The sequence below is a fragment of the Carcharhinus amblyrhynchos genome, chromosome 25, assembly GCF_965287045.1.
Source record: "Carcharhinus amblyrhynchos chromosome 25, sCarAmb.v2.hapA, whole genome shotgun sequence".
Taxonomy (NCBI): domain Eukaryota; kingdom Metazoa; phylum Chordata; class Chondrichthyes; order Carcharhiniformes; family Carcharhinidae; genus Carcharhinus; species Carcharhinus amblyrhynchos.
Genome location: NC_137348.1, coordinates 1,787,415 through 1,809,703, shown reverse-complemented (window position 1 = coordinate 1,809,703; position 22,289 = coordinate 1,787,415). Strand labels below are relative to the sequence as shown.

Sequence of the window (22,289 nt, the reverse complement as noted above, 5' to 3'; positions counted from 1 at the left end):
TGAGGTGAGGACTCAGGATAAACTCCAGGGACAGCACAGAGTATATGGAACAATGTAAAGGCATTGTGTACACAGAGAAAGCCACAGCATAGTCAAAGCTAGCGTACACACAGCGAGGTACATGGACAATGTACACAGGAGAAGCTGTACTTACAGGAGCTCCCTTTTCACCAGCTGGGCCTGGAGGGCCTTGAGGCCCCGGTCGCCCTGGGAGACCGATTGGACCAGCCGGCCCAGCCTGCCCACGATCTCCGGGTGAGCCCTTTAAACAAAATAACAAATTACGGTTAAAGGTTAAAGTGAAAATGTCGCCGATATCGATATTTAACTATGACAGGAGGGACACATTGGTGTTAGCCCCACCCACACCTCCCAGCAGACAGGGAGAAGAACTGGAAGCCCTGTTGTCAGCGGCGGGACTGGAAGATCAGGCTGGCAGCCAATAGTGGGCCACCTCCCTCCACTGTCACAATACACCCTGCGGGAGCATGGAGGCTCCCGTCCTGTTTTGGATCCGTGTTCTATCCACGGAAACCCACGGAAGTGTGGATATTGCAGGACATTTCAGCAAGGTAGCCAATCTATCTCTTCACATGAAACCTCTCCATGTAAGCTGCTCCCACCGATAACTGGCTCAATGTTCCAGTTACATCTCCTTGGGCAGGTGTGTGTCCATTGGGACAGGACACTGGGGAGTTACTAACATCGGCTGGAACCTCATACTCGCTGGGCACAAAATTCTGTGAGAGGTGGCACAGGGGCACAGTGGTTAACACTGTTGCCTCACAGTGCCAGGGACCTGAGTTTGATTCCCGGCTCGGGTCACTGTCTGTGTGGAGTTTGCATGTCCTCCTCGTGTCTGCGTGGGTTTCCTCTGGGTGCTCCAGTTTTCTCCCACAGTCAAACGTTACTTGGGCTAGGTAGATTGGCCATCTAAATTGCCCCTTAGTGTCGGGGGACTAACTAAGGTAAGTGTATGGAGGTCAATCCTGGGTGGTAGGGTGGGCAGTGCGGATTCAATGGGCCGAATGGCCTCCTTCTGCACTGTAGGATTCAATGATTCTAGGCCAAAACCTCGAGGTGATGGTCCCCATTCCCCTGCTGGCAGGAGCGTACTACATGCCCAAGAAACTCAGAACCCTCGTGTAAACACACAACCGTGTCATTCACGGGCTTTCCCCACTCTCACACCTCCACAGGCCGGGAGAAGCCTGAGCGAGGCAAACACACCCCAGGCAAACAGACCCTGCGGGGGCGCACAGATAAGTACAGCCCCAGGCAGAGCAGGACGTGCTTGGGTGGTACCTTGGCACTGCCCCAACCTCTGAGGAGCTGACTTCGCCAGTGAGGTGCTGGAAAATGGGCAGCACAGCGGTTAGCACTGCTGCCTCGCAGTGCCATGGAGCAGGCTTCGATTCCCAGCTTTGGTCACTGTCTGTGTAGAGTCTGCACATTCTCTCCGTGCCTGCGTGGGTTTCCTCCGGGTGCTCTGGTTTCCTCCCACAGTCCAAAGATGTGCAGGTTAGGTAGATTGGCCATGGTAAATTGCCCCTTAGTGTCAGGAGTAGCTCGGGTAAATGCATGGGGTAATGGGGATAGGGCCTGGGTGGGATTGTGGTTGGTGCAGACTCGATGGGCTGAATGGCCTCTTTCTGCACTGTTCCATCTCTGATTCTATGAAAATACGAGTTGTTTGTGGGTTACTTTTGGAAAGATTTCCAGGTGTGAGTTTTGTGGAATGAATGGGGAATCAGTGCACGTCGGCAAAGCTTTTCACTTGGTAACCGATCCGGATCCTGTCCCTGGGGGAAGTGCCAATCATTCAGGGTTATCCTGCAACCTCCGGGAATGAAGGATTAAACTCCAGCATGTACACATTTCCCAGCTTTAACATTCCGCTTTACGAGTTGGAAAAGGATTGGAGTTCTGTGAACGAGATCCTGTTTGACCTGCGGGTGTGAGGTTAGGGAGGGGTCGAGGGGTTGGAGGTCGCGGGATGTCCAATGGGAGTTGGACACACGAACTCGAGTGTTTTCATGGCCGGTTCTCACTCACCAATGGCCCTGGGGGCCCAGGGGGTCCTTCGCTTCCTTTCAAACCAATCTGGCCCTGTCCACAGAGAAAAAAACAAGAATCAGCCTCAAATCCACCAAATACAACAACCAAAGCAGCAGGAACAGGGGGAGGCCATTCAGCCCCTCCAACCTGTACAAACATTCAGTCAGATCATGGTTAATCCTCAATCTGAGCTCCACTATCCCTCACTCTCACCACATTGCGGAAGATGGATTCCGAGTTGCGAGTTCAGACGGTGACACAAGCAGAGAGTGAGGCTGAGAGAGAGAGAGAGAGGGTGAGGGAGAGGGTGAGGGTGGGAGTGAGGCAAGGGAGAGGGTGAGGGCGAGGAACATGGTGAGGGCGAAGGAGAGAGTGAGGGTGAGGGGAGAGGGTGAGGGGTGAGGGGTGAGGGGTGAGGGCGAGGGCGAGGACGAGGGGTGAGGGGAGAGGGTGAGGCGAGGGTGAGGGTGAGGGGTGAGGGCGAGGCGAGGGTGAGGGCGAGGACGAGGGGTGAGGGGTGAGGGTGAGGCGAGGGTGAGGGGTGAGGGTGAGGCGAGGGTGATAGGAACCTTCAATCCGTGCTGCCTCACTTGGAGCTTGTGAATGATGTCGGATTGGAACAGGGGCTTTACATCCTGCTGCTCCGACAATCGACAGCGATCACACTGTGGGCCCGGAGAGGCCCGGCAAAATGTGACTGAGTGTTAATTGTACCGAGCAACATGAATGAGTTCAACACAGGGAAATGCCTGCAGATCAGGACACAGACAGATCCACACACTATTCCGGGAAAGTGACAGAGGAAACTCCTCTTCCTCACTCAGTACCCAGGGATCTCCCAGAGCAATGACAGCAGAGAGCGAGAGAGAGAGAGAGAATTCTCCAGAGACATTCACTGCCCCAAAATGGCACAGTTAATCCAAAACCCTACTCCGGATCAACATCCCATCTCAACCCCTCCCAACTGATGGGGGACAGTGTAGAGGGAGCTTTACTCTGTATCTAACCCCATGCTGTACCTGTCCTGGGAGTGTTTGATGGGGGACAGTATAGAGGGAGCTTTACTCTGTATCTAACCCCATGCTGTACCTGTCCTGGGAGTGTTTGATGGGGGACAGTGTAGAGGGAGCTTTACTCTGTATCTAACCCCGTGCTGTACCTGTCCTGGGAGTGTTTGATGGGGGGACAGTGTAGAGGGAGCTTTACTCTGTATCTAACCCCGTGCTGTACCTGTCCTGGGAGTGTTTGATGGGGGACAGTATAGAGGGAGCTTTACTCTGTATCTAACCCCGTGCTGTACCTGTCCTGGGAGTGTTTGATGGGGACAGTGTCGAGGGAGCTTTACTCTGTATCTAACCCCGTGCTGTACCTGTCCTGGGAGTGTTTGATGGGGTCAGTGTAGAGGGAGCTTTACTCTGTATCTAACCCCGTGCTGTATCTGTCCTGGGAGTGTTTGATGGGGTCAGTGTAGAGGGAGCTTTACTCTGTATCTAACCCCGTGCTGTATCTGTCCTGGGAGTGTTTGATGGGGTCAGTGTAGAGGGAGCTTTACTCTGTATCTAACCCCGTGCTGTACCTGTCCTGGGAGTGTTTGATGGGGGACAGTGTAGAGGGAGCTTTACTCTGTATCTAACCCCGTGCTGTACCTGTCCTGGGAGTGTTTGATGGGGTCAGTGTAGAGGGAGCTTTACTCTGTATCTAATGCCTGTGGAGCTGATAGCTTGAAGCTGATTTTTGATTTGCTAATTTGACCAGTCTTTAATATTTTGATGGATTGGCTATTGAATCTCTCTTTTCCCCCTTCCCACAGGATGTGTGATCAGTCAAACGTTGGTGAAAATATTCTGGGAGGAGCAGGAGTGTGGATCCTGCTGTTTTACTCACCAGGGGTCCGGGCAGACCTCGTTCCCCAGTGAACCCTCTCAGACCTGGGGGGCCATCCTTCCCAGGAGGCCCTGCCGGACCTGGATCACCCTGAGGAGGAGAGAGAGGAAAGCGTTAGTAAACATGGACACAATCCACTCAACAGGGAAATAACGGCCACCAGAAACTCCGACAGTTGACATTGTGAAATAATAAAATTATCTTTATTGTTCTTTGTTTTTCAGGATTCCGGGCCACAACATTTTCCTGAGTTTAAACCTTTCTGTGGAGATGCCAGTGTTGGACTGGGGCGGGCACAGTGAGAAGTCTGACAACACCAGGTTAAAGTCCACAGGTTTATTTGGCAGCACGAGCTTTCGGAGCGCTGCCCCTTCATCAGGTGAGTGAGGAACTGTGAACACAACTCCTCACTCACCTGAAGAAGGAGCGAGACTCTGAAAGCTCGTGCTGCCAAATAAACCTGTTGGACTTTAACCCGGTGTTGTCAGACTTTTAAACCTTTCTCCAGAGACTCAAGACAAATTCTAGACTGAAACTCTCCTGCAGTGCCGAGGGAGTGCCGCACTGTCAGAGGGTCAGTGCTGAGGGAGCGCCGCACTGTCAGAGGGTCAGTGCTGAGGGAGTACCGCACTGTCAGAGGGTCAGTGCTGAGGGAGTGCCGCACTGTCAGAGGGTCAGTGCTGAGGGAGTGCCGCACTGTCAGAGGGTCAGTGCTGAGGGAGTGCCGCACTGTCAGAGGGTCAGTGCTGAGGGAGTGCCGCACTGTCAGAGGGTCAGTGCTGAGGGAGTGCCGCACTGTCAGAGGGTCAGTGCTGAGGGAGTGCCGCACTGTCAGAGGGTCAGTTTGCTAAATTTTGTACTCATTGCCTGTGGCGATTCCAGTAACTGATGTCACCCCAGCAAATCTGCTGTCTCGAGGCTTCACAGAGAGTTCCGGGTCATGGGTCAAACACTCACCTTTGAACCTTCCTTCCCAGCAGAGCCTGGCAGACCTTGTTCTCCAGGGGGTCCAGGGGGACCGGGGTGACCACGTTCACCTAGGGGGCCAGTCTCTCCTGTGGGACCCTGTCAGGGTAGAACAGCCACAAACACAGTGAGACACAGAACCAGCCGTCCACATCCTCCCGTCTCCGCACTAACACCAACTCCCAACTCTACTCGTCAAAACTCCGTCACAGACTGAAGCTCCAGGCTTTAAAAATCCCTGTCCCCTTGGTGAAGCTGGGCCAGTTTGATTGAAGAATTTGCAGACAGATTGATCCTGATCAGAATGATCATAGTTTGGGGATGAATCCTTCCTGAAACCAGGATTTGTGGCTGCTTTGCCTCTTGTTTGACGTTAACAATAAATCATCTGGGCAGAATCCTGCCCATGGATTGTGTCCACATTCTGGCCCATTTCCAACAGGATGAGCTGGAACTTGTCCTGTTCGAGAATCTTTCAAACTCTCATCCTGAGCAGGTGACAGAAGCCGAGAGTTTGGAAGTTTTTCAGGTGAAACAAGGAGTGGAGGGTTATTGGGGGGTGAAGGGTTAATGACGGGGTGAAGGGTTATCAGAGTTGGGGTTAATGAGGAGGTGAAGTGTTATTGGGGGTGAGATTGACGAGGGGGTGAAGGGTTATTGGGGGTGAGATTGACGAGGGGGTGAAGGGTTATTGGGGAGTTGGTGGGATGTAGATTTGAGGGTACTGTTGGATTAGCCATGATCTTATTGAAGAGCGGAGCAGGTTGGAGGGGCTGAGTGGCCTCCTCCTGTTCCTTGTTTGTATGTTTCAGACAGCAATGTGAGCACGAGAAACAAACTGGGTACAAACTGGAAATGGGAAATGTGTTTGAACGAAGCACAGACCGTCAACTCACAAAAACTAAAGTCCAATTTAAATTTGGACATGTTTGGTATGAAGTTGGGTGGGGGGGTGAACTGTGAGGAGGATGCAGAGATCCTTCAGAATGATCTGGACAGGTTGGGTGAGTGGGTAAATCAATGGCAGATGCAGAATAATTTGGATAAATGTGAGGTTATTTGCTTTGGAAGCAAAAACAAGGCGGCAGATTACTACCTGAATGGCTGTAAATTAGGAGAGGGGAGTGTGCAGAGGGACCTGGGTGTCCTTGTGCACCAGTCACTGAAGGTAAGCATGCAGGGGCAGCAGGCGGTAAAGAAGGTAAATGGTATGTTGCCCTTCATTGCGAGAGGTTTCGAGTACAGGAGCAGGGATGTGTTGTTGCAATTATACAGGGTCTTGGTGAGGCCACACCTAGAGTATTGTGTGCGGTTTTGGTCTCCTTTTCTGAGGAAGGATGTTCTTGCCCTCGAGGGAGTGCAGTGAAGGTTTACCAGGCTGATTCTGGGGATGGTGGGACTGATGTATGAGGAGAGATTGACCAGGTTAGGATTGTTTTTGCTGGAGTTCAGACGAATGAGGGGGGATGTCATAGAGATTTATAAAATTCTAACAGGTCTAGACAGGGTAGATGCAGGGAGGATGTTCCCGATGGTGGGGGAGTCCAGAACCAGGGGTCACAGTCTGAGGATTCGGGGTAGATCATTTAGGATGGAGATGAGGAGACATTTCTTCACCCAGAGAGTGGTGATCCTGTGGAATTCATTCCCACAGGAAGTAGTTGATGCCAAAACATTGAATATATTCAAGAGGCGGCTGGATATAGCACATGGAGCGAATGGGATCAAAGGTTATGGGGAGAAAACAGGATTAGACTATTGAGTTGGATGACCAGCCATGATGGTGATGAATGGTGGAGCAGGCTGGAAGGGCTGAATGGCCTCCTGCTCCTATCCTCTCTGTGTCTGCGTACAGGGCGCCCCCGTGTCCGTGCACTGTGTTCTAGAGCGTACAGTCAGTAGGACAGACCCAGAGTTGGGGAGATATCCCAGCACAAACTCGAATCCTCCGCACCAGCTGCTCAAACTGTATTCTGTGATTTTAAACTTACTGTGAGTTTCTGGAATGAATTTTGAACAATTCTGTACTCACCTGTGGACCGACCACTCCAGGAGGACCCGGTGGTCCCGTTTTCCCTTGGAAGCCCTGTGGAGAAAATGTGAGAGATCAGTAACATCTGGCATGAAACCTGACCAGCAAAGATTCAGCTGGAGAACAGATAGAGACAACTCAGAACCACTCAGCCTGGGAGAGAGACACAGGCTGAGGCAGACAGTGTGGCACTCCCTCAGTACTAACCCTCTGATACAGGGTGAGGCATGATGTGGATGTGCCGGCGTTGGACTGGGGTAAACACAGTAAAAAGTCTGACAACACCAGGTTTCAGTCCAACCGATTTATTTGATAGTAAACTCGCAAGCTTTCGAGGTTTCCCTCTTCTTCAGGTGAATGGAGAGTTCTGGCCTCAGACAGAGCATATAAAGCACAGACAGTTTACAGATTACTGATTAGAATGCGAATCTTGACTTGAACAGCAGGTTAGGTGTAAAGATTCGCATTCTAATCAGTAATCTGCAAACTGTCTGTGCTTTATATGCTCTGTCTGAGGCCAGGACTCTCCATTCACCTGACGAAGGGGGTAACCTCAAAAGCTTGTGAGTTTACTATGAAATAAATCGGTTGGACTTAAACCTGGTGTTGTCAGACTTTTTACTGGGTGAGGCGCACTGGGTGAGGCGCACTGGGTGAGGCGCACAGGGTGAGGCGCACAGGGTGAGGCGCACTGGGTGAGGCGCACTGGGTGAGGCGCACTGGGTGAGGCGCACAGGGTGAGGCGCACAGGGTGAGGCGCACAGGGTGAGGCGCACAGGGTGAGGCGCACAGGGTGAGGCGCACTGGGTGAGGCGCACAGGGTGAGGCGCACTGGGTGAGGCGCACTGGGTGAGGCGCACTGGGTGAGGCGCACTGGGTGAGGCGCACTGGGTGAGGCGCACTGGGTGAGGCGCACTGGGTGAGGCGCACTGGGTGAGGCGCACAGGGTGAGGCGCACTGGGTGAGGCGCACTGGGTGAGGCGCACTGGGTATCACATGAAGTGATGCACAAGGTGATACAAGGTGATTCAGGAAGGATGTTTTCCCTGGTCGAGTGTTTAGATCCAGGGGCCACAGACTCAGGGATAAGGGGTGGGTCATTGTGATGAGATGGAGAATTCTGAAGGCCGCTGTATCTCTGGAATTCTCTGGACTGTGGAATCAGGAACATTCAGCAACTTTGAGGCCGAAATTGAGAGCTTTCTACACATTTGAGATGTGAAAGGATCAGGGGAGAATGTGGGAAAATGACACTGAGCTTGGATATCAACTGTGATCAGTTTGAATAGCAGAGCAGTCCCGATGGGCTGAATGGCCTGCTCCTGCTACCCATTCACCATTGTCGAGGAAACTCCTAGCTCAGAATAACTCAGGCAGAGACGTTCAGAGTCAGGCATCAGGAGAGTTTATTGTCGTGATACCACGGAGAGTCCACCTCAGTCAACACCGAGAGAATTCTGATTTTTTGAACAAACGTGCGCTATTTTTATACAGTGAAACAAACAACTCTGCAAGCAGGTTACAATACTCCCTATTATCCTTACTATCTCTATTACCCCTTTAGTCATTGTCCCATTAATTAAATCTATGGTCCTAGGACTTATCTATAGTGTCCTTGGTCTAAATCATCCTACAGTCCCTGTCCCTTGTGATTTACCGTAACTAGATAGGGGAGAAGAATGGTGGTTTATTTTTCTATCCTCCTAAAAGGCAGATGGCCCGTTATCTGGCCTTTAGACCTTGAGTGTCTGCTAGGCCCTGTTTTTCTAACCCTGCCTGCTTCAGCTAGTTTCTTGATTTTCGATATAATGGTGAGTATATAGTGAATCATTAACCCTTTAGCTACTGCTGCAGCTTTAGTCCCTACTATAGTAGGTCCGTTTAAAACAGACTTACTTTTCTATGCAACCTAATTGCTTATATGAATCTAATTTCTTCTACAACCATGTTCCACACACTGTTCAGTAACAAGGCTCCAGCGACACAGCTTCTAAGCTTCATCGAGTCTTCAATCAGAACATAGTGAAGCCTGCCTCACAGCTCCACAAACCATCGCAGGTAAATGCAGTCACCCTGGGATGGAATCGGGGCGTGATTGGGGGTGTGATTGGGGGGGTGTGATTGGGGGGGTGTGACTGGGGGGGCGTGATGGGGGTGTGACTGGGGGTGTGATCAGGTGAAAGGACAAGAACGGGCGTAAGACAGCATCCTGAAGGGTGGAAGCTTTAATTGACCCAGAATCCGCAGTGAGTTACACAGCCGACGGTGGGATTGCCCGCAGGGCAGCTGAGCTTTGCGCTCTAACGGAAGGAAATGTTCAGGAGCTGGAAATGAGGATGGAATCTCTCCAAACTCTTCCAGCAGAATTCCAGGCGTTTCCGGTCAACTATCTGATCTTGCTCAGTAGTCAGGATGTGATTGGGTGGAATTGGAATTTGGATAAGAGGGGTCAGCATTCTCTGCTGTTCAGCTTTTTGTTGTGGTTTGGAACCATGGGGTCAGGGTCAGGGTGAGGGGGTGAGGGTGAGGGGGTGAGGGTGAGGGGGTCAGGGTCAGGGTGAGGGGGTCAGGGTGAGGGGGTGAGGGTGAGGGATCAGGGTGAGGGGGTCAGGGTGAGGGTGAGGGGGTCAGGGGTCAGAGTGAGGGGGTCAGGGGTCAGAGTGAGGGGGTCAGGGTGAGGGGGTCAGGGTGAGGGGGTCAGGGGTCAGAGTGAGGGGGTCAGGGTGAGGGGTCAGGGTGAGGGTGAGGGGGTCAGGGTGAGGGGGTCAAGGGGTCAGGGTGAGGGGGTCAAGGGGTCAGTGTGAGGGGGTCAGGGTGAGGGGGTCAGGGTGAGGGTGAGGGGGTGAGGGTGAGGGGGTGAGGGTGAGGGGGTGAGGGTGAGGGGGTGAGGGGGTGAGGGGGTCAGGGTGAGGGGGTCAGGGTGAGGGTGAGGGGGTCAGGGTGAGGGTGAGGGGGTCAGGGTGAGGGTGAGGGGGTCAGGGTCAGGGTGAGGGGGTCAGGGTGAGGGGGTGAGGGTGAGGGATCAGGGTGAGGGGGTCAGGGTGAGGGTGAGGGGGTCAGGGTGAGGGTGAGGGGGTCAGGGTGAGGGTGAGGGGGTCAGGGTGAGGGTGAGGGGGTCAGGGTGAGGGTGAGGGGGTCAGGGTGAGGGTGAGGGGGTGAGGAGGTCAGGGTGAGGGTGAGGAGGTCAGGGTGAGGGTGAGGGGGTCAGGGTGAGGGTGAGGGGGTGAGGGTGAGGGTGAGGGGGTCAGGGTGAGGGTGAGGGGGTCAGGGTGAGGATAAGTTTCCCAAGTTCTTGGGGGAGGTGAAGGTTGTGGGGAAAGAGCTGAGTCAGCGATGGTGGATCGTGTGATTGGATGTTTTTTATTATTAAAATATAACAAATTACACAACACAAGGGCGCAAAATAAAACCAGCCTCGGTAACAATGCCATCAACACAGCTACAACACAGCTCTGACACACCATCAACACGGCTACAACACAGCTCTGACACACCATCAACACGGCTACAACACATCTCTGACACACCATCAACACAGCTACAACATAGCTCTGACATGCGATCATCACAGCTACAACACAGCTTTGACAAGGTGTCAACATGGCTACAACACAGCTCTGACACACCATCAACACGGCTACAACACATCTCTGACACACCATCAACACAGCTACAACACATCTCTGACACACCATCAACACAGCTACAACACAGCTCTGACATGCGATCATCACAGCTACAACACAGCTTTGACAAGGTGTCAACATGGCTACAACACAGCTCTGACACGCCATCAACACAGCTACAACACGGCTCTGACATGCGATCATCACAGCTACAACACAGCTTTGACAAGGTGTCAACATGGCTACAATACAGCTCTGACATGCCATCAACACAGCTACAACACGGCTCTGACACGCCATCAACACGGCTACAACACAGCTCTGACACACCATCAATACGGCTACAACACAGCTCTGACACACCAACACAGCTACAACATGGCTCTGACACGCCATCAACACGGCTACAACACAGCTCTGACACGCCATCAACACGGCTACAACACAGCTCTGACACGCCATCAACACAGCTCTGACACACTATCAACACAGCTACATCACAGCTCTGACATGCGATTATCTCAGCTACAACACAGCTTTGACAAGGTGTCAACATGGCTACAACACAGCTCTGACACGCCATCAACACAGCTACAACACAGCTCTGACACGCCATCAACACGGTTACAACACAGCTCTGGCACAGTAATGCCACAGCTCCGGTGCAGCTCATACACAACTCAGCGCAGCTCCAAACAACATAAAGCTTGGACTGTTTTCTCGAGAGCAGAAGTCTGAAGTGGACATGATTGAGGTGTGTAAGGTTATGAGGGGTTTGGACAGGGTGAGTAAAAGCAGCTGTTCCCCTTGGTCGAGGGGTCAATGACGAGGGGGCAGAGTTTCAGGGTGAGGGGATTTGAGAAAAACCTTTTTCATTCAGAGTGATGGGTATGCACTGCCTAGGAAGATAGTGGAGGCCAGAAACCTTACAACCTTTAAAAAGTATTTGGATGAGCATTTGAAGTATCGTAACATCTGTGGGGAACATGGGACCAGTGCTGGAAAATGAGATTAGCACGACTTTAGTGGTAGATATTGTCGGTGCAGATTCAATGGGCCAAAGAGCCTTTTCTGCACTGTACCACTCTATAACTCCATTACATAACGCAACACAGCGCAGAACAACGCAACGCAACACAGCGCAGAACAACGCAACGCAACACAGCGCAGAACAACGCAACGCAACACAGCACAGAACAACGCAACGCAACACAGCGCAGAACAATGCAACACAACAGTGCAGAACAATGCAACTCAGCGCAGAACAACGCAACTCAGCGCAGAACAACGCAACTCAGCGCAGAACAACGCAACTCAGCGCAGAACAACGCAACGCAACACAGCGCAGAACAATGCAACGCAACACAGCGCAGAACAACGCAACGCAACACAGCGCAGAACAACGCAACACAACAGTGCAGAACAATGCAACTCAGCGCAGAACAACGCAACTCAGCGCAGAACAACGCAACTCAGCGCAGAACAACGCAACCCAGTGCAGAACAACGCAACTCAGCGCAGAACAACGCAACACAGCGCAGAACAATGCAACACAGCGCAGAACAACGCAACACAACCCAGCGCAGAATAACGCAGCACTTCTCATTGCTGAACTCAGCTAGGAAAAAAATGTCAGCCCAGAACAAGAGAACACGGATCAAAACATTATGACACAAAACAGTAATAGAACACAACCCAGTGCAGAACACAAAACCAGGTAGAACGCAAATACAACCCCGCTCAGAAAAGCACAAGAAAATACAACACAGTCGAGAAAAAGGCCACACAACACAGCTGATCGCGGGAGACCACATCACAAAACCAGTAACTCAGTTCAGAACATCACAATGTGACGATGCTGTGCCGTTAAGAGTGTTATTTTCTGGAACGTTCTGGTGAAGGCTGTGTTTATGATCAGCTCGGTTTAATGATGCTGAATTGCTGACAGTCGGCAGCTCAAATACTGATTCTGCAGAAGGTTAACTGCTCCTAATGACTGGGGTCTTTGGTTTGATCTGGGCTGCTGCATTATTGTTACCCTTAGCGAGTAGCTCTTTTCCTCTCTCACTCTTCTTCCAGGAATTGAAGTCTGGAACGTGCTAGAAAATAGGAATCTTTTTCCCAGGGATCTACAAAAGGCAAGAGGTGTTTTCACCCCCTCTCACTCGGAGGTTTGGCCGTGTGAAGACAGCTCTCTCTCTGGAGGCTGCTGTCTGAGAATCAGAAGAAGGTATCTCTCTGTATCTCTGTGCTGAGGGATTAAAACCTGAAAGACTGAAAATTGACGTAAGCATGTCTGTCTTGTTGACTGAGTCTTAAGAGGAGATAATGGGTGGGATTTTAGGGCCTCGACCATCGCAAAGCAGCAAAATCCTGTCTGATGTCAGCAGACCTTCCCACGGTCTGTCCCTCGCCCACTCTGATTCCTGTGGCAGGATAGTAAAATTCCGGCCTTTGTCCAGGAGACATTCCAACTCCATTGGGACTCCTCTCATTGACGGCATGTTCCCCGACTCTGTCCCCAAGACATTGTGGCCCTCCCAATGGGTCCCCTTCACAAAATCCAGCCTCCAAGTCACTAAAGCAGCTTCTGTGATCACCCTCTGTCTCCTACAACTGAGCTAATCTGAATCCACTTTATCAAGTTACCCTGCATCCCATGTCCATTTACCTTCTTTACAAGTGTCCCGTGTGGGATCTTGTCAAAGGCTTTGCTGAAATCCAGATAAACTACATCAACTGCACTCCCCTCGTCCACACACCTGGTCACCTCCTCAAAAAATTCAAATTTGTTAGGGGTGACCTCCCTCTGATGAAGCCATGCTGACTCTCCCTGATCAAGCTTTGCCTCTCTAAATGGAGATAGATTCTCTCCTTCAGAGGTTTCTCCAATAGTTTTCCTGTCACTGACGTGAGACTCACTGCTCTGTACTTCCCTGGTTTATCTCTACAACCCTTCTTAAATAGCGAAACCACATTTGGTATTCTCCAGTTGTCTGGCACCTCACCCTGTGGCCAGAGAGGAATTGAAAAAATGGATTACTTCTGCTCCTACTTTGCATATTTGTACGTCGCGTGTTCGAGTTTCCCTGATGATTTTCCTAATCTGCTGGGTCTGAAGAGGGGGTAACTCTGGGATGGAGGAAATGGCATACCTTCTCTATACCCCGTGAAGTTATATTAAGGTGCAATGCTGCCCTCTCAGCTCCTGTGTTCCCCAACATCTGAACACAGCAGCACACACTGGACAGCGAGCGGGGAGACCAGCCAGCTGCGTTCTCCCCTGGTGGGGAATGAGGTTAATCACATACTGCTCACCAACATGAGCACAGTACCCTGTTAACAATTGCTGCATTAACTCTTCACCCATCCTGCAAGGAGCAGCTTACATCAAATTCAGTCTGTCAGGTTACATGCAGAGAATTTAATCTCTTTAACTTAATCTCTTGGTGATCCTTAGGACCCTGGAGACACCCAACCTGAAACTGACCCAGACCAACCACCCACATGTGACCAGTGGCCAGCGGTCCCAGAGCTCCCATCTTCTCCCATCGGGAAAAGATACAAAAGTCTGAGATCACTCACCGACTGACTCAAGAACAGCTTCTTCCCTGCTGCTGTCAGACTTTTGAATGGACCCACCTCGCATTAAGTTGATCTTCCTCTACATCCTCGCTGTGACTGTAACACTACATTCTGCACCCTCTCCTTTCCTTCTCTATGAACGGTATGCTTTGTCTGTGTGGCGCGCAAGAAACAATACTTTTCACTGTGTGGGGCAGGGGAAAAGAGGGATGTGGGGGGTGGGGAGATGGGGGAGGCGGGTGGGATGGTGAGGGAAGTGTGAGGGGGGGATGGGAGAATGGGCGTGAGACAAGGGGGGTTGGGGGGAGGGGGTGAGAGAGGGGGTGAGGGAGGTGAAGGAGGAGTGAAGGAGGGAGGAGGAGGAGGAGGAGGAGGAGGAGTGAAGGAGTGGGGAGGCGGGGTGAAGGAGGGGTGAAGAAGTGGGGGGGCAGTGAATGGGGGTTTGGATTCACTGTGAATTATCGATGTTTGTGGGTAAGGGGATTAAGGGTAATGGAAACAAGGAGGGTTTGTGCTACAGATTAACCTGAACCAAACTGAATGGTGGGATAGACTTGAGGGGCTGAATGGTCTCCTTCTGTTGCTAAGCACATATTATGGGATTGAAGTCACATATACTCCAGATCAGAAAGGCTGACTGGATCCCTTTTCCCGATGGATCTTATCTCCGTATCCACTCAGATACAATAAACAGGGTGAGATCTGGATCAAACGCAGTGCAGCAGTGATAGAGCTGAGGGGACTTCAGACAGAACATCTCCCGTACAGAATGTGCCCCCTGTCCTGGATGTCTGAATTTGGGCAAATGCATTTCCTCAGATGGATAGTGTCCAGGATTTACTAGGATGTTACTGGGACTTGATGGATTGAGTTATAAGGAGAGGCTGGATAGACTGGGACTTTTCTCTCTGGAGCGTAGGAGGCTGAGGGGTGATCTTATAGAGGTCTGTAAAATAATGAGGGGCACAGATCAGCTAGATAGTCAATATCGTTTCCCAAAGGTAGGGGAGTCTAAAACTAGAGGGCACAGGTTTAAGGTGAGAGGGGAGAGATACAAAAGTGTCCAGAGGGGTAATACTTTCACACAGAGGGTGGTGAGTGTCTGGAACGAGCTGCCAGAGGTAGTAGTAGAGGCGGGTACAATTTTATCTTTTAATAAGCATTTAGACAGTTACATGGGTAAGATGAGTATAGAGGGATATGGGGCAAATGTGGGCAATTGAGATTAGCCTAGGGGTTTCAAAAAAAAGGGTGGCATGGACAAGTTGGGCCGAAGGGCCTGTTTCCATGCTGTAAACCTCTATGACTCAGTCTCTGATGATAACAGTCTCATTCTAATGGGGAACCTGGCACATCTCGGTCCCTCTCTCTGTGTGACGAGAGGGAATGGTCACCTTGAAGAGACATCTGCATTTGGAAGGAATGAGGCAGAGAAATCAAAGACCCCAGAGAGAGAACTGGTACTTACAGTTTCCCCGCGTTGCCCTGGGTGACCAGGTAATCCGTCCTTACCGACTGGGCCCTGAGAAAAGGTTGGACAGAGAGAGAAATCATTGTTGGAGCAGAGCACAGGAAACTGGATGGAAATTTCACCCACACGCTCAGAGCTTCAGTCTAGCTCAGACCCACTCAGCCCTTCGCTATGAAATGTTCACTCAATCCTCAGAGTCAACACACACTGGGCATAACCTCACTCTCATTGGCACAGAGAGTTCAGGAGAAAAGCCCTGGACGGAGCAGTAAATGTCCCTGAGGACTGGAATTAGGTACAATATCGGACAGTGTAGAGGGAGCTTTACTCTGTATCTAACCCCGTGCTGTACCTGTCCTGGGAGTGTTTGATGGGGGACAGTGTAGAGGGAGCTTTACTCTGTATCTAACCCCGTGCTGTACCTGTCCTGGGAGTGTTTGATGGGGGACAGTGTAGAGGGAGCTTTACTCTGTATCTAACCCTGTGCTGTACCTGTCCTGGGAGTGTTTGATGGGGACAGTGTAGAGGGAGCTTTACTCTGTATCTAACCCCATGCTGTCCCTGTCCTGGGAGTGTTTGATGGGGACAGTGTAGAGGGAGCTTTACTCTGTATCTAACCCCATGCTGTCCCTGTCCTGGGAGTGTTTGATGGGGACAGTGTAGAGGGAGCTTTACTCTGTATCTAACCCCGTGCTGTCCCTGTCCTGGGAGTGTTTGATGGGGACAGTGTAGAGGGAGCTTTACTCTGTATCTAACCCCATGCTGTCCCTGTCCTGGGAGTGTTTGATGGGGGACAGTGTAGAGGGAGCTTTACTCTGTATCTAACTCTGTGCTGTACCTGTCCTGGGAGTGTTTGATGAGGGACAGTGTAGAGGGAGCTTTACTCTGTATCTAACCCCGTGCTGTCCCTGTCCTGGGAGTGTTTGATGGGGACAGTGTAGGGGGAGCTTTACTCTGTATCTAACCCTGTGCTGTACCTGTCCTGGGAGTGTTTGATGAGGGACAGTGTAGAGGGAGCTTTACTCTGTATCTAACCCCGTGCTGTCCCTGTCCTGGGAGTGTTTGATGGGGACAGTGTAGAGGGAGCTTTACTCTGTATCTAACCCCATGCTGTACCTGTCCTGGGAGTGTTTGATGGGGGGGACAGTGTAGAGGGAGCTTTACTCTGTATCTAACCCTGTGCTGTACCTGTCCTGGGAGTGTTTGATGGGGGACAGTGTAGAGGGAGCTTTACTCTGTATCTAACCCCGTGCTGTACCTGTCCTGGGAGTGTTTGATGGGGGGACAGTGTAGAGGGAGCTTTACTCTGTATCTAACCCCGTGCTGTACCTGTCCTGGGAGTGTTTGATGGGGGGACAGTGTAGAGGGAGCTTTACTCTGTATCTAACCCCGCGCTGTACCTGTCCTGGGAGTGTTTGATGGGGGGGACAGTGTAGAGGGAGCTTTACTCTGTATCTAATCCCGTGCTGTACCTGTCCTGGGAGTGTTTGATGGGGGGACAGTGTAGAGGGAGCTTTACTCTGTATCTAACCCCGTGCTGTACCTGTCCTGGGAGTGTTTGATGGGGGGGACAGTGTAGACGGAGCTTTACTCTGTATCTAACCCCGCGCTGTACCTGTCCTGGGAGTGTTTGATGGGGGGGACAGTGTAGAGGGAGCTTTACTCTGTATCTAATCCCGTGCTGTACCTGTCCTGGGAGTGTTTGATGGGGGGACAGTGTAGAGGGAGCTTTACTCTGTATCTAACCCCGTGCTGTACCTGTCCTGGGAGTGTTTGATGGGGGGACAGTGTAGAGGGAGCTTTACTCTGTATCTAACCCCGTGCTGTACCTGTCCTGGGAGTGTTTGATGGGGGGACAGTGTAGAGGGAGCTTTACTCTGTATCTAACCCCGTGCTGTACCTGTCCTGGGAGTGTTTGATGGGGGGACAGTGTAGAGGGAGCTTTACTCTGTATCTAACCCCGTGCTGTACCTGTCCTGGGAGTGTTTGATGGGGGGACAGTGTAGAGGGAGCTTTACTCTGTATCTAACCCCGTGCTGTACCTGTCCTGGGAGTGTTTGATGGGGACAGTGTAGAGGGAGCTTTACTCTGTATCTAACCCCATGCTGTACCTGTCCTGGGAGTGTTTGATGAGGGACAGTGTAGAGGGAGCTTTACTCTGTATCTAACCCCATGCTGTACCTGTCCTGGGAGTGTTTGATGGGGACAGTGTAGAGGGAGCTTTACTCTGTATCTAACCCTGTGGTGCACCTGTCCTGGGAGTGTTTGATGGGGAGAGTGTAGAGGGGTTCCATTTGGTTTATCGTGCCTGTTTTGGTTTGTTGAGAATGAGTCACTCTCCTAAACTGAGTGAATGTTGAGGTGATTTGCTGATATGTGAACGAGGTTATTGGGGGTTTAGGTTGGTTTCTGACATTATTTCTGAGGAGATGCAGCTGTGGTGTTAGTGAATAAATCTGGAACAATTTGCGGCAAATCCTTGGGATTACTTACAGGAGGTCCTTTAGGTCCAGCGAATCCCATTGGTCCCTGAGGTCCAGGTGGTCCCTGCCATGTAAACATTAGAATGATGAGGAAAGGAAGTTGTACATTTCTATAGCACCTGTCACAGCCTGAATTCGTCTTTACAACTAATTAATTACTTTTCTAAATTGTAACCAGGAGATACAGCAGCCACTTTGCTCACACTGAGATCCACAATGAGAGGGATGATCAGATAACCGGAATCTCGGTTAAGAAATAACATTTGTCCAATTCATCATTGAAACTTCCCAGCCTTCTTCACAAAGATGCAATGGGATTGTGTACATCCACATGGAGACTGAAGAACTGGACTAAATGTCTCTTCAGAGTAGACATAGATCATTGGTTAAAATCTGCAGGCTTCAACTTTTTAAAAAATCATTCCTGGGACATGGGTGTTGGTGTCTGGGCCAGTATTTATTACCCATCCCTAGTTGCCCTTGGAGAGCAGTTGAGAGTCACCCACATTGCTGTGGCTCTGGAGGCCAGACCGGGTAAGGACGGCAGATTTCCTTCCCTGAAGGACATTAGTGACCCAGATGGGTTTTTCCGACAATCGACAATGGGTCATCAGTAGATTCTTAATTCCAGATACTTTTATTGAATTCAAATTCCACCAGCTGCCTGTAGCAGGTTTTGAACCCGGGTCCCCAGAACATTAGCTGAGTTTCTAGATTATTAGCCCAGTGATAGTATCACCTGGCCATCGCCTCCCTTGCAGGTCAGTAAAATCTGTACATCATTGGCCGTGGTGCTGAGATGCTCATTCTAGTGGAACAGCCACAGGGGTTAGATGATCAGCCATTAACACTGCGAGTGTCTGTCAATGGGAGGATGTGGCCATGCTTTCTTTGGTTGTGAGTTACCGTGAAGTCGATGAACTGATGCGGTTCTGATGTCCTGTGACTTTCTGTTCACAATGGCACTGGGAAGGGGACATGTAGAGGTCACGGATGTGTCGTCAGTAAAATGGCGCCTGCCACATTCAGCTGTCCGCCCCACTGTGGCCTGACAGCGTCCAAATGTGGGAACAAATCAGGGTCACTGACCCAAAGTCTAAACATCATCGACAAACAGCCAATGAAACGGAGAGACCCCATGTCCCAGCCAGTCAAAATGTCTCATCAATAGCTGTTCCTCATTGGATAGTCTGGATTTAATCACCGCATGGATTGGATAGCCTAAAGCTCATTTTCTTGTACATTCCGAGATGCTTTTCTTGACCTCAATTATTTGGATTTTGAAACGAGAATGTTTCTTTTTGATTTAGAATCTGTTGTTGTTCCCTGCAGCCTGTGAGAGTCAGCATGCAATGCTGATCCTTACTCCCAGCTTCAAAGGCTAAGATCTGAGGCGACTGATAAAAGTGAAGGAGAATCAAATAAACATCTCCCAACTAGAAAAGATTAATCTAATTCTGGCAGCTGCCATTTACTGGGCCATTATTATTCACAGAATAAAGGAATTTGTGGAATGTCTGAGTGTTTTTTTTGGAGCAGTTTGTGACAGAGCCAACTAGGGAACAGGCAATATGGTGATGTGTAATGAGGCAGACCTGATTAGGGAACTCAAGGTGAAGGAACCCTGAGGGAGCAGTGACCACAATATGATAGAATTTAGCCTGCAGTTTGAGAGGGAGAAGCTGCAGTCAGATGTAACGGTATTACAATTAAATAAAGGTAACTACAAAGACATGAGAGAGGAGATGGCCAGAGTTGATTGGAAAGGGAGCCTAGCAGGGAGGACAGTGGGACAGCAATGGCAGGAGTTTTTGAGAGTTGTTCAGGAGGCACAACAGAAATCCTTCTCAAGGAGGAGGAAACAGGCTAAGGGGAGGATGAGACGCCCATGGCTGACAAGGGGAGTCAAGGACAGCATAAAAACAAAAGAAAAAGCATACAAAGTGGTGAGGATTATCGGGAAGCCAGAGGATTGGGAAATCTATAAAAGTGAGCAGAGGACAACTAAAAAAGCAATAAGGGGGGAGAAGATGAAATATGAGTGTACGCTAGCTAGTAATGTAAAAGAAGATGGGAAGAGTTTTTTTCAATATATAAAAGGTAACAGAGAGGCAAAAATAGCCATTGGACCACTGGAATCAGAGAATCCGTCGAACTCTTTGCCACAGAAGGCTGTGGAGGGCCGGGTCACAGTGTGTTTAAGACAGAGATAAATAGGTTCCTGATTAATAAAGGGATCAGGCTTTATGGGGAAAAGGCAAGAGGATGGGGATGAGAAAAGAAACAGCCATGATTGAATGGCGGAGCAGACTCGATGGGCCGAGTGGCCTAATTCTGCTCCTCTGTTTTATGGTCTTATGATCTTAAGCAAAACCAACAACAAGACAGGTGGATTTGGATGATTACAAGGAGAGGCTGGATAGACTGGGACTTTTTTCTCTGGAGCGAAGGAGGCTGAGGGGTGATCTTATAGAGGTCTATAAAATAATGAGGGGCACAGATCAGCTAGATAGTCAATATCGTTTCCCAAATGTAGGGGAGTCTAAAACTAGAGGACATAGGTTTAAGGTGAGAGGGGAGAGATACAAAAGAGTCCAGAAGGGCAATTTTTTCACACATTGGGTGGTGAGTGTCTGGAACAAGCTGCCAGAGGTAGTAGTTGAGGTGGGTACAATTTTGTATTTTAAAAAGTGTTTAGATAGTTACATGGGTAAGATGGGTATAGAGGGATATGGGCCAAATGCAGGCAATTGGGATTAGCTTAGGGGTTTTTAAAAAAAAGGCGGCATGGACAAATTGGGCCGAAGGGCCTGTTTCCATGCTGTAAACCTCAATGACTCTGTGGTCTGATCTCCGTATGCTGCGATGACCTGGATAAGAGACATAGATTACTCACTGGCACCCTGACTCTCATGCTGACCCTGGGGCCAAGCTTTGCTCTGAATCAAGCAGCTGTCCGAGAACGATGGAATATAAAAGAGAGGCTGTCCTTACCCTCTCTCCGGAAGGACCTGGTGGACCATCATTGCCCGAGCTACCCTGGAATGAGAAACAATTCAAAATGTTAACTCCACAAACTGGACGAATTATCGTACGATATTCACAATAGCACTGCAGAGAATATTCCTGCTTCAGTCAATTCCAATCGCTGCGGTTCCTTCAGTGACTCCTCAGAGGCTGAATTACTGACCTTCAATCCCAGATCCCCACAGGCCTCGTGTCCACGCTGGACGCGGCAGAGGCTCGGAACCCTTTCATTTTACACCCGGAATGGCTGAGTTGAGAGTGACTGCTGTCTGTGGAACGGGGGCTGGGGTGGTGTCTGAACTGGATGCAGCTTTCACCCAATCCACTATTAGCTATAGAGAATTAAACCGCTCCAAACAATGTCACAGATTCTGAGCTTTACTCTCTATCTGAAGTATCTAGTTACCTTGGGTCCTGCTTTTCCTGTTGATCCTCTTGGACCACGTTCACCTCGTGGACCCTTTAATATAAAATAAACAGAGTTAGATCCACTGGAAAGGGAGAGTTGGACGGTGGAGATTTACATTGAGGAATTAATGCAGAAAAGCATTGACATTTAGTGGTGAGTCACCAGACCAGGTGCTGAAGATACTGAGTAAATAAGTTCTCACCGTTGGGCCTCTCTGTCCTCGGGGACCTGCCTTTCCCGGAGTGCCCTAGAAATAAAATTCAAGAGATGGATGAGATCACGGTCAGACTCACCCATGATCCAGGAACAAACCAACCAACTGAAAGAGCCGAGAACTTCAAGTTTTTAGGTGTCTAGATCATCAACAACCTGTCCTGCCAAGAACCTCATGCTGACACTATAGTTAAGAAATCCCCACCAACGCCTCTACTTTCTCAAAAGGCTAAGGAAATTTGGCATGTCAGCTATGACTCTCACCAACTTTTACAGATGCCCCATAGAAAGCATTCTTTCTGGATGTATCACAGCTCGGTCTGGGCTCCTGCTCTGCCCAAGACCGCAAGAAACTACAAAAGGTCATGAATATAGCCCAATCCATCACGCAAACCAGCCTCCCATCCATTGACTCTGTCTACACTTCCCGCTGACTTGGCAAAGCAGCCAGTATAATCAAGGACCCCACGCACCCCGGACATTCTCTCTTCCATCTTCTTCTGTTAGGAAAAAGATACAAAAGTCTGAGGTCCTG

General features: G+C 50.3%; 1 protein-coding gene across 1 annotated transcript in view; it reads right to left on the bottom strand.

Annotated features, from left to right (window-relative positions):
• The window catches only part of col5a1 (procollagen, type V, alpha 1), a 268,503-nt gene that overhangs the window by 55,123 nt on the left and 191,091 nt on the right, over positions 1 to 22,289 (bottom strand). Inside the window, exons 33-42 of the mRNA XM_080212368.1 lie at positions 21,744 to 21,788; positions 21,539 to 21,592; positions 21,100 to 21,144; positions 18,116 to 18,169; positions 15,620 to 15,673; positions 6,941 to 6,994; positions 4,900 to 5,007; positions 3,943 to 4,032; positions 2,056 to 2,109; positions 155 to 262 (exon numbers count right to left, since the gene is read on the bottom strand). Of these exons, the coding sequence (XP_080068494.1) occupies positions 155 to 262; positions 2,056 to 2,109; positions 3,943 to 4,032; positions 4,900 to 5,007; positions 6,941 to 6,994; positions 15,620 to 15,673; positions 18,116 to 18,169; positions 21,100 to 21,144; positions 21,539 to 21,592; positions 21,744 to 21,788 (666 nt within the window). The remainder of the gene's footprint in view (positions 1 to 154; positions 263 to 2,055; positions 2,110 to 3,942; positions 4,033 to 4,899; positions 5,008 to 6,940; positions 6,995 to 15,619; positions 15,674 to 18,115; positions 18,170 to 21,099; positions 21,145 to 21,538; positions 21,593 to 21,743; positions 21,789 to 22,289) is intronic.